A 23139-nucleotide genomic window follows, 5' to 3' on the forward strand; every position below is an offset into this window, starting at 1 on the left:
TCACCCCTATTCTGTCCACCTCTCTAACGCAAGAGTTAACCAGTATTCTCAATCATTCATGCCTTTCTCTGGTAAACTCTGGAACTCCCTGCCAGCTTCTGTATTTCCACCTTCCTATGGCTTGAATTCCTTCAAGAGGGAGGTTTCAAGACACTTATTCATCAATTTTTGACTAGTGCTTTGACCCTTTTATGAGACTGGCATTTCAGTGGGCATTTTTTTTTATTGGATTTTTGTTACCTTGGCCAGTGTCCTTCCTACATAAAAAAAAAAAAAAGACATAGAGCTGTAGAAATCCTAGTGGAGCTACTGCATAATTGCCATCCATCAGCCATGTATCAATAGAAGCATGTAACCACAGTGATTCATCAGAAACAAATGCAATAATGTGGTTGCCAGTGTCTGATTCATTGTTGAAAAACTAAAATGGTTTGGGCTTGGGACCTGCAGTAGTTGTCCATTCTCCACTATGTTTGAGATCCTCAAGTCTTTCTGGTACTTGTGGATAATTTTTTTTTATCTTTGGTTACACAAAGTTCTCTTTATGATGTTCTCACTTGGAAGTAACACCTTATCTTCAAGTGATGAGTCATCCAGGTTATTGCCGTAAATTTGGCTAGGTTTATCTTCCATTTCTACTGCTTTTCTCTTCATGTTGTTGATGCATTTTGTGGCTGAAATAGCTGCATAATCAAGAGCATGGTTGTGGTCATTAGCTGATACAGATCAGTCATATCAAGGCTGGTGGTTATGGTGCCTTTACAAAAAGATGTTCTCTTAACACATCCCCATCTGAAAATGGTTGATCTTATAATGTATTTTGTATACATGTATCCTTGGAAGCAAATCTTCTCTCTTCCTTTATTACTCACTATGACTTTCATTACTGGGTTGTGGTAGAGCCACTGAGATCACTGGTGTGAGCTTGACGGATCCCAGTCAATTGAACCAGTGACAACTGAACCAGGAGTAAGGTCAATTCTCCTCTGATTAGAGAGTTACTGGTTTGGTTAGTGGTTCAAGAATCATTGGGACAGTCATTCATGGTACCTTGATAGACTACATTCCAAACTTCTGGACTTAATATTATTGTCCCATTTTTACATATTTTTTCACTTGTGCCATTTTTACCTTTGCCATTTTCACCATGTCATTTTTACCTGTGCCATTTTTACCATTCATTTTTACCTGTGCCATCTTTACCATGTCATTTTTACCCGTGCCATTATTATTGTTCACCCTAAATGAGATGTCTCCTCCTCTCACTGGTACCATATATTGTTGGATAAAAATTATGCTGACAACAAGAATGTAGAAGTATAAAAATGTCATAATTACTGTACACATATAACATCCTCTAACCTTCTGCTCCTACAAGAATCTGAGGAAACTGGGCAAATGCATCAGTTACCTACACCCCCCCAAAGGATCAATACAAGTATCAAGGCATAAAACTACTATCATATATTTAACAAATATTCACATAAACATATCAGAAGAGTAACAAATAACCATAAAATGATACCTGTAATCCACCTCAGGTTATTTTCACAACATCTTCCTGCTTATCAAAGCTGCATGCAGCACAATACTGACCCAGCACAATGAAGCATCCAGAGTGCATCAGCTGCTGTGGTGGCAGACTGGTTGTGACCATCTAGTGTGAAAATCTATGCATGAATCTTCAGTTTATTGCAGTTCACAGCAAGTTGTTTGCATGATACAATGAATTGTTGTTTACATCACCATGCAGTGGTCAGTGTAGGACAAAGCGATATACCGCCTACTGTGAGATGTAGGTACTGCATCACATGATGCAATCAGTCTCACAGAAGGAGTCCTTGATAATCTTGTCAGAAGTCCACTAGGGCTAGGTCACCCTCAATTTAAATCCATTCATAGTTTGAGAAGGGCATCCAAAAAGGAAACCTTTTTGCTCCTAATGCATGAAGTCTCTGACTACAAAAAAGTAGGAGAAATTCATGTGCTTCCCAACCCCATAAAGGAAAATAAGGACATTAAATGAATGATAATGACAATGATGACAATGACAATGATGATGATGTGGTGAACAACCATGGTAAGAAACTAGTCAGTGTGAATGCAGCCAAAGGTCAGCTGGTAATAAAAATTACACAATACACTACAAAACACCTTGAATCACTCCATGAGTGCTTCCTGGATTTCTTTCACCATGAGGGCACGATGCAGCATCTTGGAGAGGCTGGCTGGCTGCACTGCCTGGTTTGAAAACCAAGTTGGAGAGTCTGGCACACAGGATCGCTCAGGATAGACATAATAGATGCCTTCCTGATGGCGGAGGGACTCAGGACTGCAAATGAATAAATGAATACATAATTGAAAAGCTTTAGGTGATATGGATTATTGCTTCATATTAATAATTTGCCTGTATGTATGATTGCTAAAAAATTATTTTCACAATCATGTGGATTTCAGTGCCTCTCAGTAAACAGTGATCACCTCATGTCATCACATTCTCAAAGACAGTTCACTTGAATTTGTCCTATCAGTGTCTGTGTGTGTGTTTTGAACAATATTTGATAAAAATCCTTACTTACAATATGTTTCACAATAAAGAAATACAAGTTTCAACTCAACTTCATTTCAAAATATAAAGGAACTACAGATACACTTTTCTTCCTATCACAATGTGAATACAACAAATATAAATGTATCACATACAGATAAGAGTGATCATAATATTATCAAATGCCTACAAACTAAAATCTCAATAATGATAATCTCAATTTTAGCTTTTGCCATAAAACTTCCTTCATGTGGGTTCTCTGTCATCTCTTCAATGTCATGCCTAGCTACAGGGTACTATGGAAACACTGAGATAATGGTCAGAAAGTGGGGATAAATTTGACATAACAGGCTTTAACCAGATGTCAAACTTCTATCAGGACACTCATAAAACACAAGATAATGATCATAGCCTGAGTGGAGTTCAGCAAGGTCTGACTTTCCAGTCAATACACATGTAATTTATTAAGCAACACTGTACTGGTTGTGATATCTGCATCTATGCTATCTTGTTTGCTAATAAATTTGACTCTCATACTAAATGAACACAAGAATCAATCATGCAGTCAATCAACACCCAGCTGCCATACATCCCTTACAGAATGATCATGATAGCTTTCCACGGGGCAGCAGCACATCACCTTTCTATAGGGTAGATGGAAAACATACCAAATGAAGACTGACCACAGCAGGTACACATGACACAGATTTAAGCTGTCATTATAATCATCAGAAACAGATGCTCAAAGTCATCATCTGAAAACATTTACAGTAGAAAAGTAGCATTGCCTACCAGACTCTAAGCAACACCTGCTATCACCTGTAATTTTTTTTCCTGTACATCTGATTTGTAATACAGTAACACCAAATAGGTACAATGGTGCAACAGTGTAGACATTAGTGTGCTCTATTCACAGCCAAGAGGACCCTGGAGGCCTGAAGGAGACTGTTAGGAGTTGTCTATTTCCACACTCTGAACCTCCACCAAGATACCCTCAACCAGTGTGGAATTTGAGGCTTAACCCCCAATAATCACTAATCACTTGGAGACCTTTTTCTCCATTGGAATCATTGGCTGATGATGACAATGAATGTTAACTAGAGTTTAGGATTTATGAGATAAATATGACATGATGACATGTGTTAATTTTATGTACTGATGACAATTAGGGTTCTGGGTTCCAGGTGTCTGAAGCAACTGACAGTAGCCCCTTTGCTGTTCCCTCTTACTTTCTCTATCCTTATTTTCATCCCAAAGCTGCATTTATGTGTGCAACAACTTAACCTGCTCTCGTGCCCATGCTCTTGAATCTTACAAGTTTTCCACCATCTGGCTATGACTACAGAGTCTCTCTCAAAGTAAATTTATCTGTGCTGTATACCTCTTGCCTAACTCCTCTGACTATAAGAAATTCTTTGACAACTTAATTTCCAAAGTGAGCACATTCTGATCCTCTTCCCTTCTATGGAGATCTCCATTCTAGGAGACCTCAATGTTCACCACCAGCTTCAACTTTCCTCTCCTTTCACTGACCAACCTGGTGAACTAGCCTTCAACTTTGCTATCCTCCACGACCTAGAGCACTTGGTGCAACACCCTACTTGTATTCCTGACCATCTTGGAAATACGCCCAACATTCTTGACCTTTACCTAACCTCTAATCCTTCTGCTTATGCTGTTACCCTCACTTCTCTGTTGGGCTCCTCCGATCACAATCTCATATTTGTATCTTGCCCTATCACTCCAATCCCTCCTCAGGATTCCCCCTAAGCAGAGGCACCTCTGGCATTTTGCCTCTGCTAGTTGGGGGACCTGAGGAGGTATTTTGCTGATTTTCCTTGGAATGACTACTGCTTCCATGTCAGAGAACCATCTCTGTGTGCTGAGCACATAACAGAGGTGATTGTGTCTGGCATGGAGGTGTACATTCCTCACTCTTTTCTTGATCTAAGCCTTCCAAACCTTGATTCAACACAACCTGTTCTTGTACTTTACATTATAGAAAGGTTGCCCACAAAAGGTACTTGAGTCTTCCATCACCAGAATCTCATGCACTTTATATTTCTGCCTGGAACCATGCCAAGTCTGTTCTCCAACAAACCAAAAACTCCTTCATTAATATAAAGTGTCAAAATCTTTCATGATCTAACTCCCCTTATGACTTCTGGCACCTGGCCAAACACATCTCCAATAACTCTGCTTCTTCTTTCCCTCCATTATTTCAACCAGATGGCACCACTGCTATCACATCTATCTCTAAAGCTGAACTCTTGGCTCAAAACTTTACTAAATATCTTGAACAATTCAGGGTTTGTTCCTCCCTCTCCTCCACCCTCTGAATACTTAATGCTACCTATTAAAAATTCTTTGCAATGATGTTTTCCATGCCCTCGCTGGCCTAAACCCTCGGAAGGCTTATGGACCTGATGGGGTCCCTCCTATTGTTCTCCAAAACTGTGTCTCTGTGCTTGCACCTTGCCTAGTCAAACTCTTTCAACTCTGTCAGCATCTACCTTTTCTTCTTCCTGAAAGTTTGCCTACATTCAGCCTGTTCCTAAAAATGATGATCGTTCTAATCCTTCAAACTATCATCCTATTGCTTTGATTTCCTGTCTAACTAAAGTTTTTTTAATCCATCTTCAACAGGAAGATTCTTAAATATCTATCACTTCACAACCTTCTATCTGATCGCCAGTATGGGTTCCATCAAGACTGCTCTACTAGTGATCTTCTGGCTCTCCTTACTGAGTCTTGGTCATCCTTTCTTTTAGAGATTTTGGTGAAACTTTTGCTGTTGCCTTAGACATATCAAAAGCCTCTGATAGTCTGGCACAAACCTTTGATTTACAACATTACCCTCCTACGGGTTCTATCCTTCTCTCTGTAACTTCATGTCAAGTTTCCTTTCTGGCCTTTCTATTCCTGCTGTGGTAGACGGTCACTGTTCTCCTAAATCTATTAACAGTGGTGTTCCTCAGGGTTCTGTCCTGTCACCCACTCTCTTCCTATTATTCATCAACAATCTTCTAAACCAAACTTCTCGTTCTGTCCACTTCTATGCTGATGATACCACTCTCCACTTTTCCACGTCTTTTCATAGACATCTAACTCTTCAGGAAGTAAACATTTCACGCAGGGAAGCCACAGAGCACCTGACTTCTGATCTCTCTAAAATTTCTGACAGGGGCAGAGCAAACTTGGTATTGTTCAATGCCTCAAAAACTCAATTCCTCCATCTATCAACTCAACACAACTTTCCAGATAACTATCCCCTCTTCTTCAATGATACTCAACTGTCCCCTTTTACATTAAACATCCTCAAGTCTGTCCTTTTCTTATAATCTAAACTGGAAACTTCGCATCTCATCTCTAGCTAAAACAGCTTCTATGAAGTTAGACATTCTGAGACGTCTCCACCAGGTTTTCTCACCCCCCAAGCTGCAAATTCTGTACAAGGGCCTTATCTGTCCATGTAAGGAGTATACTTCACATGTCTGGGGGGTTCCACTCATACTACTCTTTTAGACAGGGTGGAATCAAAAGATTTTCCTCTCATTAACTCCTCTCCTCTAACTGACTGTCTTCAGCCTCTCTCTCATTGCCACATTGTTACATCTCTAGCTGTCTTCTACCACTATTTTCATGCTAACTGCTCTTCTGATTTTGCTAACTGCATGCCTCCCCCCCTCCCACGGCCTCACTGCACAAGACTTTGTCCTTTCTCTCACCCCTATTCTGTCCACCTCTCCAATGCTTTTTCTGGTAAACTCTGGAACTCCCTATCTGTTTCTGTATTTCCACCTTCCTATGACTTGAATTCCTTCAAGAGGGAGGTTTCAAGATGCTTAACCTTCAATTTTTGGCAATTGCTTTAGACCCTATTCAGGGTCAAGCATCTCAGTGGGCTTTTTTTTTTTTTTTTTTTTTGAGTTTTTGTTTCCCTTGGCCAGAGTCCCTCCTACATAGAAAGAGAAAAGAAGAAGAAAAAAAAGTTAGCAATATGTGATGCTATGAAACTCATGGGACAGGAAGTCAAACTCTGTACTTACTCCACAAACAATTCACTGCCTTCTGAGCTTTCACAAGAAGCATTATTCACGATGCCTGCCATTCATAAGGATTTCTCTAGTGTGACTCTTATGAATATGACAGAATCAGCAATCTTATCATGCTTACTTTTCTATTTTCTTTATACCATTCACCAGCCTCTTTCACTGTTTAAAAACCCTACCACCACTGTTTAAAAAACATGTACAGTCCTCAGCAGGTGTTTTCAATTATATGCTTAATAATTCTAGCTATTTTATTTGAAAACATCCAATTTTCCTTCTTTCCTTTTTTTGCTTCATGCTTCTCAGAGTAGGAGGAGAGATCAGAGGACAACAGGATTGAGAGCTATAGGCTTCATAACCATTAATCACTTGGAGTATGTTTTACGTTAACTTGTAGACCAGATAAAGTTAAGCATATTTCATGATGAAGTGGACAGTTTTCTGTTTTCCTAATTTATAAGCGGGGATTTTCTTCATTTATCTTTTGTTTCAACTTTTCCTTCACTCATACAGGTTAAGAATCCCTACACTTATGAGAAGATTTTTTTTCCCTATAAAAGTAATCATTGCATCCTACAATTTCAAAGGGGCAAATGATCCTTGTAATATCATGTAAATATTTGTTTTCATGTTCCAGTCTAGCTAAATTTAAGCTATAGTCAAGTTTAAGGGAGTGATATAATATTCATTACAATTTCTATCACATCTGCATCGCAATAATTGAATGGGAACTAAATTCACCAATCAGAGATACAGTCATGTCTTGGCTTTCTAATCTAATTTGTTCCTGAAGGCCATTCGTGAACCAAAATGAAAACTCAAAACTATTTTCCCCTAAGGAATCAAGGTAAAGTGATTAATCCATTCCTGAACCCCAGATGATTGCTTATTTAAACTTTCACAGCAATACTTTGAGCATAAGTTCATACACAAAATTGATGAAATTACTGTAACCAACAAACAAATCAAGAAGTAACTTTTCCATTTCTATGGTCTGCCACATTTTCTTGGTGATGACAGTCACTCCTTTGGCAACATTAGCCTCCTTTGCTGCTGCCTTGTTCTTGAGAAGGATACAGATTGATGACTTTGCTGAGCTGAACTTCAAAGCCAGATCCAAGATGCAAATGCCATTATCCTGCTTCTATAATATCTCTTTCTCCCTATTTCACTTTTCACCTTTACACTTTCACTAGCTTTCTTAAGTCCCACAGTGGCTTATGAAATAAAAAAAAAAAAAGAAATAATGACAACACAAGAAATACTATCACCAAAACTAAAGAACAATTCAAAGCAAGTATTCTCTGAGCTAAGGCTCCAGTGTGACTGACACTCACACTAACAACATGTTGTCGTGCCCTGTTCACCAACCAAGTTATTATTCTGCAACCGGTGCGATTATGAGTTCAAAATTCTGTTTGAAAACTTATTTGTTTGAAAAGGGGTCCATCTGAAAATTGAGGTGTGAGTATATCCACAAATTTCTTCCCCAGCAAGCACTATATGAAAGTTCACTATTTGGCAGGAAACTGAAATCTGTACATACAGCATGATACTTACCACTTTGAAAGATAAAATTCGAAGAGTTTCACAGGACATCTCAAAGGATCGTCCCTATTTTCTTGCATTTCAATTACTTTTCTTCTTTTCCCATCTGAAAAAGAAAATTAACAATTTAGCACAAGTATACAAGTTGTTTTATGTGCAGTTTTATTCAAGTTTATATAAACAATGTAAAACTGATTTGGTAGTGGACTAATATAGAATACCATTTCTTTCTTCAAACTTGATGTTTCCATGAAACTCAATATCTGCTACTTTTATTTATTTATTTATTTACCTATTTTTTTATTTTATTTATTATTTATTTTTCTAAACCAACAGAAAAGAGTGGAATATTCCTCTAAACACAAACATAATGCCACTAAACACTATGACTGGGATGCTACAACATTATCATCCTTATGTATACTTAAGGGATCTCTCTCTCTCTCTCTCTCTCTCTCTCTCTCTCTCTCTCTCTCTCTCTCTCTCTCTCTCTCTCTCTCTCTCTCTCTCTCTCTCTCTTGTACTGTATTCAATGATTACCTAAACTAAAGACCGTTTCTTTTCAGTGACCACCTGCAAAAGTATGATTTGTTAGTGTTCAGTGATGAGTATATAGTCAACAACATAGATAAGACAGCAACACTATCTCTCCTCCTCCCCTATGTGTGACACTCATTCCAAGCCTGCCAGCTCCAAGTGGTCTGGTAATTCTTAATCCCTACTTTGCATTAAATGATGCCTCCATCATTCTTCTTGACTTTTAGTAGAACAACAGTGAAAAGGTAGTACTGTAGTATACGAGAGCTGCAATTTTATAATATTCCCAAATTACTCAACATACTAACCTTTTTTTGGACCAAAGTACTTGAGGAGAGTGGTTCTCATGACAGAGCCTTCAGGATCCACAACTGTTCGTCTCCACTGTTTGACAATATGAGAGAATGACAGGGCCTGATGTTCTTCAACAGTCTGAGGTAAACAAAGAACAATATATATATTGATATGCTATATACATAGATATGAGCATTTGAACACCAACATATTTTCAATAAATTTTGTAACAAAGTTACTGATGCCAATTCCCCCATAAGCCACTACAATAGTCTGAAAACCGGTGTTCCATTCAGGGATCACCTCCTGTACAGTTAAAAGTCAAGCTAATCCCCATCAGTATGTTTTCTTATGGTAACCTATGGTTAACTCACTTAAATTCCTGCATATATCACATAACCTGATAATTCAGTTACTAGAGAGTTGGCTCCTTTCTTCATGTTATCCTATCTATTCTAGATCAATTCTGGTTTCATAGCTTTAAGAAAATATACACCTCATCTATGTGGGAGATATACTATAAACTACTTACTTTGAGTTTGAAGACCTTGGTATTGAAGTAGAAGAGTGTGTTGAGAAGAACTTGTGGTGTGTGGGCTCCCAACTGTCTACACTCCCATAGCATACTCTCAGTTATTCTTGTCACACCTGGTGCACTGGAACTACTGGAACACTCCCCATCTGCAAACAAATTGAATAAGGGTGGTAAAGAAAACACCTCAGCAGTTATGGTGTTACTTTGCAGATGTAGTTTAGGACAGTGGCTGAGTGATGCTCGGCATTGAAGCATCATGGAAACACTGATGAAAAGTTGATCTAAAGATGAGATGGATTCTCCATGAGGTGCCCTCACTCATATTCAAAACCTATGTCAGGACCATCACAGTAGCATTCTTTTTTCAACTTACCAGTCACACCATAAGTGATCACCAAGCACTGAATGATTTTTGGTCAGCCTTGACTGTCTGTGTCATAACACTACAGGTAGTATTAGATACTCCAGCCTACTAGTAAGAACACAAGAAAATAAGGGAAGTTACAAGAATCCAGCAGCCATACATAAGGCCTACCTATGTCCACCTATCAACCCTATAAATCATTAATTTTTAATCATTAATCTTCTGTGCTAAATCTACATTTTTGACAATCTGATTACTGAGTCTATTCCTGTTATCAACCTTTTTTTAATTGAGAATTAATTTCTTGCTGCCTATTGCTCAAATTTATGCAGCCTTGGATTTGGCTATGCAGTACTCCCCACAGTGGTTAGCAATTTTGCTCCCTTTGACTACATATCAAACAATGATAAACATCTTAATGGTTTAACATAATCTCACAAAATCTGGGCAAATAGGAAACGCTCATGTAATCCTACTTGACTGTGCATCTACTCATCAAAAGAGAAAGCATATGTATCTTTATATTCAGTTTTTTTAGTGCTGAACATGGTTTGTTCTTTAACAATAAGATATAAATATGTGTACAAAATATGACAGACCACTATTAGGTTCAAATGAGCAGTTTTCCTCCTCAACATCCCACAAACCAATTCAAATTATGCAGTCAGTTACAGTAGCACAAGTGGGTACAATTAAAATGGGATTGTGAGTTGTCTGGAAGAGGAAAACACTCATTTTAATTGAATTGTCTGGAAGAGGAAAACACTCATTTTAATCAAATAGTTGTCTGGATCATTATATGCAAAGTTGTACTATTATTTATACAATACAGATTTACCTTTATAGTTAATGTATCTGATCTATGTTATAGCTGTGCATTATTGTAACTTTCTAATGTGCTGCTAAATCAGATAAGAATTGTTCACACTACAATGACATGTTTAATTAAGTAACTGTTTAAGAGTGATTTACAAGACTGAGTACATAACCAATGAAAGGAAGACTTGAACACATAGGTGGTGCAGTGTGAAGGCTGGACCAGGACTCACCTGATGGCAATGACTGGCTTATGAAGTTTTTTGTTATTTCATCAAAACTGTTGGTGAACTTCTCAAAACCAAAGTCCATAAATATGCAGTCTGTTCTTGCACTGTCAAAGAGGTGTTGTTGAATACCTGAAACAATATATTATACTTAAATAAATCAGCTCTTTATTGAATTTATGAAGTTTTCTGTGATCACATGTTTACCAATCACGCAGTGAGGCGCACCCAACCAGTCCATCTCTTTAGACCCAAGTGTGAATGAATGTTCAGACAAATTCACCAGCTGAAAAGAGATTTATCAGATCTCCTACTATGTAATGCACTGTATATCACACAATATCCATACTTTTAACACATATATATTCACACCAACAATTTCAGCTTTAACTTCATCTACATTAAGCTATATACATTATCATGCCCCCTTTGGAGCATCATAGAAAACTCATCTGAATGCAAAATAAACTTTTAGTAATGAGAAGAATCCTTGATAGGGAGTGAACCCCTGACACAGAGATATAAGGTACAGTGCCCCAGACATCAAGACCATAATGATCTTTGTGGGACCTTTAAACTTCCGGTCACCACAAGACAATGGATTATCACACCAACAAGTATTTACATTCTCCTCTGGAAATGATAAGATCTTTTCTTCTTTGATACTGTAGTAGTGTTGTGTAGTGAAATCAAACAGCCTAGTAAATACCACACGGCCTGCTGCTATCTGAAAACCCTTGTAAATTCATCATAGTACTCACCAAGCAGAAGATAGAAGATTGTGTCTGGCTGGTATGATTCTCCATTCTTTTTTCTTAGATCCTTCAGGAAAAGACAGAGTGCATAGTTGAGCTCCTCACAGTTCATGGAGAGAAGGTCATCACTTATCATCTTCATGTTCCGGGAGGATGACACCCCAGCCAGCTCAGCATTCTTTCTGGTCACCCAGCTCTTCCATGCAGCCAGACCATACATTTTCTGCATTTACAAGTACCCATGAATATTTCATGTACTGAACTTTTTATACTGCATATCTAATTGCTAAGCACTTGAAATTACTTCCTTTAAAAAATCTTGACTGACACCTTTAATTTCCTTTTACTTTATCAATTTTAAAACACTATACAATATTTAGGTACTATTGTTTTCCTTGCATATTTTGAATGATATTGTTAAACTCATATGCAGGTCACATCCACTTTGCATTTACAAGAAAATAAAGACTTAAATTCTATTGCAATACTTTAATATTTATTAAAGCACTGAGCATCAAGGATTTAAAAATCATTGAACAAGTTTACTGTCTATAGTACAATATTATTCTACAAAAGTGCCATTCAACAGCTGACCAAACCATGTCATTAAGCCTTTCCCTGCTCTACATTGCTGCCCATAATCACCTACAACTTTTTGGTAAATTGCTTTTGTATTACAGTTGCTTAAATACCTCTGTAGCCTTGAAAAGTAAAATCAACTTACTTTTTTTCTCTATGTGTCCATGCAAACACAATTTCTTACAATATAATGAATATTAATAAAAAAGGACCATAGCAATGAAAGAATTAATCGAGTTGTCAAAAAAATATACGCAGTTTACCTTTCTTAGGCTTCCCCAGGTAAATTTTATTATTTATTGACCAACCCAAAGGAAGGATGAACACCTAGATAACCTATATGCCAACTACCCCAGTCTGGATTTGAACCAGGGCCAGGTATGCAAGGCACTGCACTACATGGATGGTAGAATATGGGTAGCTATGTTTTATACAGGGACTGCAACATCCTACTAGTTTCTTGCAGCTTTTCCATTTCCTTATGTTCTTATTTTCTACAACATTACCTCTATAAAGTTACACAAGGTCAGCAAAGAGATATCAACAAGAAAAGATATTAGACAAGGTGACAACCTCCTCTAAATTGTTCACAGCAACACTAGAGGAATTTTTTAAGAACTTGGAGAGGTAAGAGAGAGGAATTAAGATCAGTGGAGCATGCCTAAATGACCTCAGATTTACCAGTGATGCTCTGATTAGTGAATCTACACCTGTGCTCCAACACATGGTTTTGCAACCATATAGAGAAAGCAAGAAAATGTCAGAAAATGGAAGACTAAAACAGTAACACTTCTTTTCTTACATCAGTCTGTTATGCCCATCATCTCTTCCAAGTCAACTCATTCATTATGCAGACAATTTCCAGATTTCTTAAAATTTGTTATTGTAACTCAGATATCAAATTAGAGATGAGTAATTCCTGATGACTTGTCACTCCATGATTACAAAAAACATCCTAGCCTTCATTAAATCATCTCATGACATTCAAGATGTAATGAAATTATATAATGCTGTAGTACTGAAAGAAGCCCTGGCTGCTTCACATTGCTTATGGTCTTGAGTCCATGTCATATTGCCCACTTACATAATACATCTTTCCAAAGCACTATGTACCATGCACACATTTCACTTTTCTGGATACAACCACTCTGACTACATTTTTTAGACACCATCCTTTTTATTGGTCCTCCTCTCAATCTTCAATCTTCTACTTTACATTTTCAGTGTTTTTTTTATCATTTTCTTCTCAATTCTTTTCACATGATCCAGACATTTTAGCATGCCATGGTTTGTTCCTCCTATCAAGCTGCAATGGTCTCTATGCATCTCTGAAGCTTGACCACTTTTAATTGTAATAGATGCTTTGGGGGTTTTCACGAGAGTAGTAATAGTTTAACGAGAACCCTGCATCATCAATGGAGATAAAATGTCCATGAGAGTCCAGCTAATCACTTCATTTCAGTGATCTTTAAAAATAGTTTTGCTAAAAAGCAAACTATTTAAGAATATGATCCTTTTAACTCTACTTTTCTCACTCTATCCATCCACTTCATACCAGTAATTATTCACAGCTATTTAATTTACAGCACTTTTTAAGCCCACATCTCACAAGCACACAGAACAGCTGATACAACAGGTCCCTTGATCTTTAAACTCCTACCAGTTTTCATGGATCTTGCCAACCTTTATATTCACACCCAAATATCAAAACTTTACCACCTGGTAAAGTCTCTCACCATTCATAATTATATAAAGATTCCATACCTCCATCTGTACTGGATTTCATCATTGTGCTTTTCCACATTCATATTCAACTTCCTTCTGTCAGCCACTCTCCCAGATCCTATGACTAAGTTTTGTAGTTTTCAATACAATATGCAACAAGAGTTTCTCTGGTAAACCCTGGAACTCCCTGCCTGCTTCTATATTTCTACCTCCCTATGACCTGAACTCTCTGAAGGGGGAGGTTTCAAGACACCTGTCCCGTATTTTTAACTAACGCTTTCGACTCTGTATGGGAACCAGCACCTCAGTGGATCTTTTTTTTTGTTGCAGTTTTTGTTGACCTTGGACAGTGCCTTTCCTATATTTAAAAAAAAATAATCACAACTACACCAACCTGTAATACTGTTTCCAGATTTTAGAGAGACAAGCTTTCTTTGTAAAACAGCTTTTTCTTACCTGCTTACAAGTACTGTCATTTAGTCTTTTGCCTATTATGTACTGTATATCTGGAGGCATTTTGATATAGCTTTGGAGGTCTACCAGGCCCATTTCCACAGTCTAGTGGAATTATATAAGCTGATGGTAATGATGGAATGATGATCAGCAAATTACCACTTGTATGTGATGTGATTTATGAACATTCAATTTATGAAACTTTAAAGTTATGTGAATAAATATATTTTGCCCTTTATCCTGATATACGAATTTTGAATTTGCATTTACATATAAAAATCTGATATCAAGAATATTTTAAAAAGTGTCTTGAATGGGAAGTTTATAATGAGCAATTTATCCTGATCCACAAATGATTCTTAAGGAATATAACTTGTCTGCAAACTGAAATTCACCTACACTTAATATTAATATTATATCCACCTTCTTGGTTGTCTTCCTCAGTCTCTCAGAACATGGTTTGCATTTCTTAACCAAGCAAGGCAGTTGGCCAAAGACAGGTGAAGCCACACACTTGATGGTTGCTTTACTTCTAATCCTTGTTATCTTCAGTGACCTTCACATGGAGCTTTTCTGCCTCCACAAGTCTCTCAAACCCCAACATTAACATTTCCAAAAGAACATGAGCAAAAAGGCCAGAGCAAACCCATAGTAGTAGTGATGGCCTATGATACTTTGATTGTGAGGGCTGAGACATCAACAGCATTTAGTAATTTTCTCTTGTAAAGTAGATCCTACAACACTACCAAATATACTATGAATCAGCTTCCTCCCTTTTATATTGTAACGGAAAAGGCTTACTAGTACTTTCACAGAGGCTATATCTCTTGTCATGTTTCTACTAACAATATCGTGTGGTTTTTCAAAACACAAAAAATTTATCTTAGATAACATCCTCTAATTTGATCAAGAACATAATGAAATCAACACCAAAGCTAAGCATCAAACTTAAAAGAAAGGAGGAGTACTGAGAGAAAAAATTTTTTTTAAACAAAGACATTCTTTCTCATAATGATGGCCATGGTTAAAGTTGCAGGGCTACACACCTCAGCACTACCTGGACAGGACACATGGCACCTTTGGTGGTGTAGCAGCCTGCTTCAAGAAGAGTCTCACTTTTCAAGTTATGGAAGTCAACATGCCACAGCATCTAGAGATGATGTTTTTAAGGTGTGGATGCACAATGGGGAGGCTCTGCTCCTGTGTGTGTGCTACCACCCCCAGTTGCAAGACAGTGAGTTTCTTCACTCCCTCCACACTGACCTGGTTGCCCTTCTGTTTCAAAACGAGTGTAAACATCTTGTTATTGCTGGCAACCTGAACCAGCATCTTGTAACCAGGGCATTTGACAATTTGATAACATAATTTGGGTTCATAAACCATGTCAACTTCCCAACCCATATCTCTGGCTTCTCCTTAGACCCTGTCATCACCAACATGCCCAAGTGGGTAGTTGACTCCCATCCCCTTAGGTTCATCAGGTCCTCTGATTACACAGCTGTCCTCACCACACTGAAAGTGCCAACTTCCTGCACCAGCTGGCTGTGGCACCAAGCCAACGGGGAGGGGCTGAGGGTGGAGTTCAGCTGGATTGACAGAGTGATCTGTGCACCAGCACCATAGACAAGCAGGTGGAGGCCTTCACTAACTACCTGCTGTCCCTCCAGTCCATGTGCCCTGCCAGACCTACAAATCCAAACCTGGCAACCAACCTAGGTTTGGTTATCATTACCATGTGGCAGCAGACATGAAAGGCCTGGCAACGACCACACTCACAACCATCCACAGACAACCAGGACACCTTTAAAGCTGCCTACAGGAATATGGCTGCCACACAGAAAGCAGCCATCCACAGGTGGAAGTGCAGCCAAGCAGATAAATTGTCAGGCCAAAAGGTGGACACTAAAGAATGGTGGAGCAGCATCAGGCAGCAACAGGGCCTTGTCACAGACAGCACCATCCCATCACTCACCTCACCAGGCAGTGTGGCTGTAACATGAAGCTAGGACAAGGCAGAGGTGCTGGCCTCCCATTTCTCCAGCAAAATGTGTGCCTGACAGGACACACGCTCCACCCAGGATCCCAGTGTTCACAAGGAATGAGCTATGAACCATTCACATCACCACAGAAGAGGTGAGGATTCTGCTCTCCCAAGTGGACACAAAAGCATCGGGACCTGACCAGGTAAGCCCTTCCCCCACAACTGAGAAACTGCACCTCACAGCTTGCTGTACCACTCACCCCACCTCTACAAGGGTTGTCTGGATGCTTGGATGTGGCCAACTCTCTGGAAACAGGCCAGAGTGGTGGCCATGCACAAGAAAGGCAGCAGGACAGATCCCAGCAACTACAGGCTGATTTTCCTTCTTTCTGTGGTGGGGAAGATCCTCGAGACTCTTATCACAAGGACAGTCACCAGCTTCCTAGACGCTCACCATCTCCTCAGCTCGAAGTACTTTGGGTTGAGGGAAGGAAAATCGGTTGCAGACCTGCTGCTCCTCCATTCCATTGATTGGAACACAGCCAATGACAGTGGAAGAGAAGTGTTTGTCGTTGCCCTGGACATCGCTGGTGCCTTTGACAGGGTATGGCACTGGGACATAACAGCCAAGCTGAGGAGCCTTGGTGTGTGCACTGGGTTGCTGCTTCTCCTGGAGGACTACCTTCATGGTAAATCCCTCCACTCTGTGGTTGGTAGCCACATGTCCTCCCAGCACCCTTTCAATGCCAGTGTGCCCCAGGAAAGTGTTCTTGGGACCCTCCTGTGGAATGTATACTTTAGTGACATTCTACAACTGATACCTGAGAGCCATACATTTGCTGATAACTGCACAATCACTTTCTCCTGCAACAGGAAGGGCTGGCAGGCAACAATAAATGAAATCAACTCAGCCCAGGATATCATATCCTGCTGGAGCAGATGATGGTAGGTAACTCTCACCCCAGAGAAAACAAAGCTTTTACACATCTCCAGGGATCAAGAAGGTGCAGACCCCAAACCCCTAGCAATCTTCCTTGACAGCAGAAAGCTGGAAACCCAGCAGTCCATCTCCCTCCTTGGGGTGGAGATAGATGTTGGCTAACCTTCACCAGCCACATGAGGAAAGTTGCTAGGACTGTGGCGTGGAAGCTGAGCTGCATCCGATTTGTGGGGGGGCATATTTGACATCCAGAGGATTCTGACCCTCTACAGGGCCCAAGTCCACCCTGTAATGGAGTACGCACCACTCACTGCCTGCCTATCACTCACTATCCTGCCTAGCCCAGCATAATAGAGTTCAGGCCTGCCACCCCTGCCCACACCAACCCACTCCTCCCACACCACCACCCAGAGGGACCACCATCTCACAGTGGCTGTGCCATTTACCAGGATAGAGAGTAACCTTTGCTCCTCTCTGCCATGGTACAGTCACTTGTGGAACCAGCTGGTGCAGACTACACCCCTCCATCACACCACACACCTCCAGGAATTCAACAGGGGTGTAAATGAGTGGCTGAGAGACTCGAGCTAGTGTTCACCATCAAAGTGTAGTACATCCCATGTATGTATGTAGTATATGTATGTGTCAACCAAGATAGCCAGACTACTTCTGTAATTTGGCTCTGGTCTATGTACCCACATCCTGTACTGTTTAATAAAATGTGCAATGCAGTATTATCAGCCATCAGTAATGGATGTGGAGATGGCTGGTATCAATTCTCCTACAATGAATTTTAATTCAAACTGTACTGTCAGTATCTCTATGCCATCCCTTGTGCCACTAAACTATCAATGATTTGGGGATTTTCTGCCCTTTTTATTTGGTTTTAATTTTATTCATCAATATCAATACCTATAACCTATGCAGCATGATATAAGATCACTGTCATGTCAAATAATCTTTGTTAAATGTAAGAAAATATATCCAAGGAAAACTGCTTACTGTCAAGTATTTGTGAAAAACATTATGAATTCTTGATGCTACTCTCAAGTCCATTTGCAAAAATAAGATTAATCCTATTGGATCATGCAATATTTCTGTAAGATAACTCAAATATCAGCAAGAGTTTAGATTTCAGGAAAGATCGTTGTGTTACTGATCTATTCTCCTTTTTATATGATGCTGATGAATAGGGAAATACATCAGCTTGAATCAAATTCTGATAAATTTGATTAAGGAAATATATTCTTTTAGGTGTAAAAGACAGTAAATCTTTCTTTGCCTTTTCACTTGCAATCGTTATCACAACTTGTCCACACTCCTTCAACTTTCAGGTCCTCCTACACACTGCATTCACTCTCACTCCCACCCTCAGCAACTTTATCCCATTTGCTAAATCTGAATATAAAGCAGCTTCAATATGTACATAGCAGTTAGCAAGCTTGGCTCTTATAGGACAAGTGTCCAGTTTGAGTGCACAGCTGGGTGGAGACAACTTGGCCTTGTCCCCTTCCATACTGTATTCTACGTTCTTCTAGCAGAGAATAGGTACAGGCTGTAAGCCAATAACTGCAACTCAGCAAAAATGCCCTTAGCCAGCCTGGGAGTTGCATAAGGCTTACTGCTCCCAAGCTTTGGGAAAGCCTCTTATTCTGAGCAGCTGATAAGATGATGAAGGAGGGGAGAAAGAGAATTATGGTGATGATGATGATGATAATCTCAATAAGGTTTTCAGCCTTACACACACTATTCTGCCATATTAAGCAATCAATAAGAAGCAATCTAACAATATTCTGGGAAACAAGAAATAGAAAACTAAATGCTATTGGTCACCATGCCCTCCCCACCTCTTCCATCTAATGAACATGCTGCCAGGGCAGCCACAAAAAGGTAGAATGACTTGGATTACCTTCTTTACAAAGCTCTCTGTCACCATTTGAATAATTTTGCATCTAATTATTTTTACTAATATCCACAATGTAGTCTCTTAAAACCATCATTTCTGTTATTTCCTAGCATCTTGTTGATCTTACGGATATGATGATAAAGGTTTATTTAATGGTCAAGCCATCAGAATTGAAACTGAGCATGTCATAAGTCTACTCCAATGCAATCCACTCTTGGATCTGAAGTTGCTCCATTAGTTTTTTTTGCAGCAGTGGATAAAACTACATGTATACGATGTAAATATTCAGGCAAATGAAACCGTAAAAAAACTCAAATGGTTTATTTTAATATATATCAAATAAATAAATATATCCAGTATATGTACATAAACAAACACAAAGCTATCTCTCTTAGCTCTCAAATATGTCAGGTGGGCAACTTTATAAAAGCATCATAGCTGCTGACCCATTTCTGTCACCTCATTCTCCTCCAGCTGTCATTCATGACTAATATTGCTCTTAATCTACTAAACAATGAGTTATTCAATATCAAATTTATATGACAAATTAATTTACTATACTTCTTATGTAACATGTAACATATGAACACAAAAATGCATGATAATGACATCACTATGAAGAAGCTGGAGAATGCAATCACAGCCAGCACCTATGTAAAAAACACTCATTCATCTTTATCAGCCATTCTGCTGTTCTGCAGGCCAGCACACACTGGCTTGGATCTGCATTGTGAAGCAATGGTATCAAGTGTTAGCTGATCATTTTATGATACAGCCAAACACTCCCACATATCTAGTTAACTTTAGTTGATAACTTTCACCCACATATCTAGTTAACTTTTGTTGATAACTTTCTAGTCATTAATAATGAAATGTGCCACATGATGAGTTATCTTATCACAACTTAATGTAACCCATTTATTACGTGAGATATCTTGTCAACGACCATGGGCGGGTTAAATCTGAAAAACACATAAAGATTTCATGTTAGGCCTGGCAACAAAGTAGTGTGCAACAGTTCATGTATTTGCAATGTGAATTTTATGACAGTGGAACCAGAAAGTCACATTTGTTACATGCATGTGTACACTCAATTATGTGCAATGGGCATATGCCAAATCAAGACTATGAGGGAGTGTGACACCAAGGCATGATTCAACTCATGACTATATTCCCATGAGGATTTAAGCATTAGTGATAGTGTGCTTTGCACATTACGAAAAAGAGAGAAAATAGAGACATGAGCAAATTTTAAAATTTCTGATCAATGTGCATCTATCATGATGCCCAATGAAGGTGAGCTCATCTATCCAGCTTCACTTCAGTCTTTTTTTTCACATTAAATAGCTAATACAACAACCACAAAACAAGAGCACCCCTACACTCGCCTGCAAGCAATAGGCCAATCTTACTGATCAACAAGAGAAAAATGCTCTTGAGGACATAAAGCATACAGCAGCATTGCATGCTGGCCATAATAGACAAAATAGAACTTGGAAATTAAATAAGCACCACAGAGAGACTGTGCATATGGGGTATGTCATTATGGTGATTTCATATTTGAAAACATCAGTGAATTACAGTAAGATCCCTCTTATCCGGCATCAACAGGACTGCCGACATGCCGGATACTTGAATAGAAGTGAAATTATGTCCACAATCACCATCCTACACTCACGCATCTTACCATAACAAAGATCAGCTGACCTTAATCAGCAGCTGATCTGATCAGCTGCTTAAGTGTAAGCACAACACGCTTCCTCTTTTCTACAACTTTAGGCATGATGAAGGCGTCAGGCGATAAACAGTGCACACGCGGGACTGAGTCACTTAGTAAACACAGTGCAGTGGGCCACGGGTGGGGCAAAGCAGTGCGCTCTGGTGGCGAGGGGACAAAGTATGCCTCGCGCGGATATTTTAATAGATTTTATGAGTACACATTGATTTTTTATTGATTTTAAGGCTCGGGGAAAAATGTGCCGGATACTTGAAGCTGCCGGATACTCGAATGCCGGATGAGAGGGATATTACTGTACTTTCCTGGTTAATTTTTGGCCATCAAATTATTGCATTGTTTATTGTTTAGATTTGTTCTTCTGTAGTAGCTCAAGCATTTCTTATGGTAAAATCCATACAACACTATATTCATACAATCCACATTACTGTTTCTAAAAAAAACATTGCTCACAAGTCATAATCATATCTCTCAAATATTAGTATTAATCTTGTGGTATCAAAGTTCATCATAATTTTCATGGCAATGAGTGACAAATGATCACAATGAAATGTTCCCAGAAAGGTGGTAGCTGTTCTCTTCCAAGAGAGTGTTGGGTGCCTCTAAAACATCATATGGCATCTTTTTGTTCCTTCTTTTCTTCTTCATTCTACCCAATGATCATACTGGGCTGGGGATTACATTTGTTCAATTCTCCTGGTTTACAAGTTGTTATAGGGATTAAAAAGTGTAGTGTCAGTTTTCTTCTTGGAGGTACATAAGTTTCTGTGATAATGGCAACTGGCATCAAGCTTAACTCAACAGAGTAAAGCCTGGTTCACACTGTCCAAATTCTAGTGACTAGTAGCTGGAACAGGCAGTGGTAACCATTAAACCAGCAACCTATACACCAATTTCATGTGGATCAGTGTGTCACGTGTCTCAGTGCCAGAGCTGATGGCAGTTACCAAGCCAAGAAAAACTGGTACTGCTGAGCCAACTAATTCAAGCATGACACAAAGCCAAATGCATCACTTGTGTTACCTAACTCAACCCCACAGCAACGTGAACTTTCCTTCAGTCTTCAGTCTCACCTTTTGTGATGTTACAAGTTGCAGCAAGTGCTAGAATTTATGCTTGTCCAGGTGAATCCATTCATTCAGAGTCTGGGATCCTCTTAATACAGCCCTCACCAACCTATGATACACAATTTCCTTCCTTCTGATGTGCTAAGGACTACTCCAGGAACATTATGGGTTCTCTTTTACTTAATCAAAGCAAAAGTAACATCAAGAGTTGCACACTTGTCTAAAGTAGTTGGGATCCACATATGCTATGCTGCACAGCACTCGGGGATTCCAAAGCAACTCACATGTGAACATCGTCCCACTGCCTGATGTCAGTTCTAGCAACTGGTGCCCGCAACCAGTCGCCAGGATTTGGCCAGTGTGAACTAGGCTTAAGTCTAGTTGTGGTGAGCACTCAGCTGCCTGAGTGGTGGGATAGTCTTGCCTGAGTGCTCTTGTAAATGTGTGAGTATCTTTGAAGTTTGTAGTTAATAAAGAAAAATTCACAGCACCTTACCCATGGGGCCTGGATGAGAGCAGTTGAAATGTCAGGTGATAGACAGCGTGAAAATTACTGGCTTTGGTTTTGAAACACCATGGTGTCTCAGCCCAACCAGCCATTAAGCACCAAGTGTTGCTAATATAACCATGACATCAACCCTTACTGTCTGGGCTTGCTGTGATCACAATCATCCCAATACATTTCCTATCAGGTGTCCTCTTCTAAGATGGTTGGCTGTTGCTCTGGAGAGCCTTGTCACAGCCATTACTCTTAGGAATAGGTGTCAGATACAAATGAAGATGAAAATGGCATATTAAATATTTCCTTCACAATTTCAACTATATGTGCCCTCATGTAAGCCTCAGTGGCCTAAATGATGAAGCATAAAATATTTAATGACATGCTTTGTTGTTCTGAAAACCACAGGCAATAAATTTCCTTATTTTGTAGCAGAGCCCATCCTCATGTGTAATTATCTTGCTCCTTGCCATTCTCTCTCTCTCTCTCTCTCTCTCTCTCTCTCTCTCTCTCTCTCTCTCTCTCTCTCTCTCACTGAAAATGGGCTTTGGTATGCAGAAAACATCCATAAAAAAAGA

The 23139-nt window shown here is 39.2% G+C and overlaps 1 protein-coding gene across 7 annotated transcripts in view; it reads right to left on the reverse strand.

The window, feature by feature from the left end:
- Window positions 1-1443: 1443 nt before the first annotated feature.
- The window catches only part of LOC135114170 (zinc finger MYM-type protein 3-like), a 58028-nt gene continuing 36332 nt past the window's right edge, over window positions 1444-23139 (reverse strand). For 5 of the 7 annotated variants that reach the window (XM_064029927.1, XM_064029924.1, XM_064029926.1 and 2 more), the window contains 6 exons: window positions 11683-11899; window positions 10928-11053; window positions 9512-9660; window positions 8994-9117; window positions 8161-8254; window positions 1444-2332 (listed from right to left, as the gene is read on the reverse strand). In XM_064029927.1, coding sequence (XP_063885997.1) covers window positions 2161-2332; window positions 8161-8254; window positions 8994-9117; window positions 9512-9660; window positions 10928-11053; window positions 11683-11899 — 882 coding nt within the window. In that variant the 3' untranslated portion in view covers window positions 1444-2160. Of the gene's footprint in view, window positions 2333-8160; window positions 8255-8993; window positions 9118-9511; window positions 9661-10927; window positions 11054-11682; window positions 11900-19566; window positions 20223-23139 lie in introns of those variants that run through there. The other 2 variants (XR_010275430.1, XM_064029938.1) reach the window with 1 other exon arrangement.

Source organism: Scylla paramamosain, chromosome 2 (genome assembly GCF_035594125.1).
Source record: "Scylla paramamosain isolate STU-SP2022 chromosome 2, ASM3559412v1, whole genome shotgun sequence".
NCBI classification, from domain to species: Eukaryota; Metazoa; Arthropoda; class Malacostraca; order Decapoda; family Portunidae; genus Scylla; species Scylla paramamosain.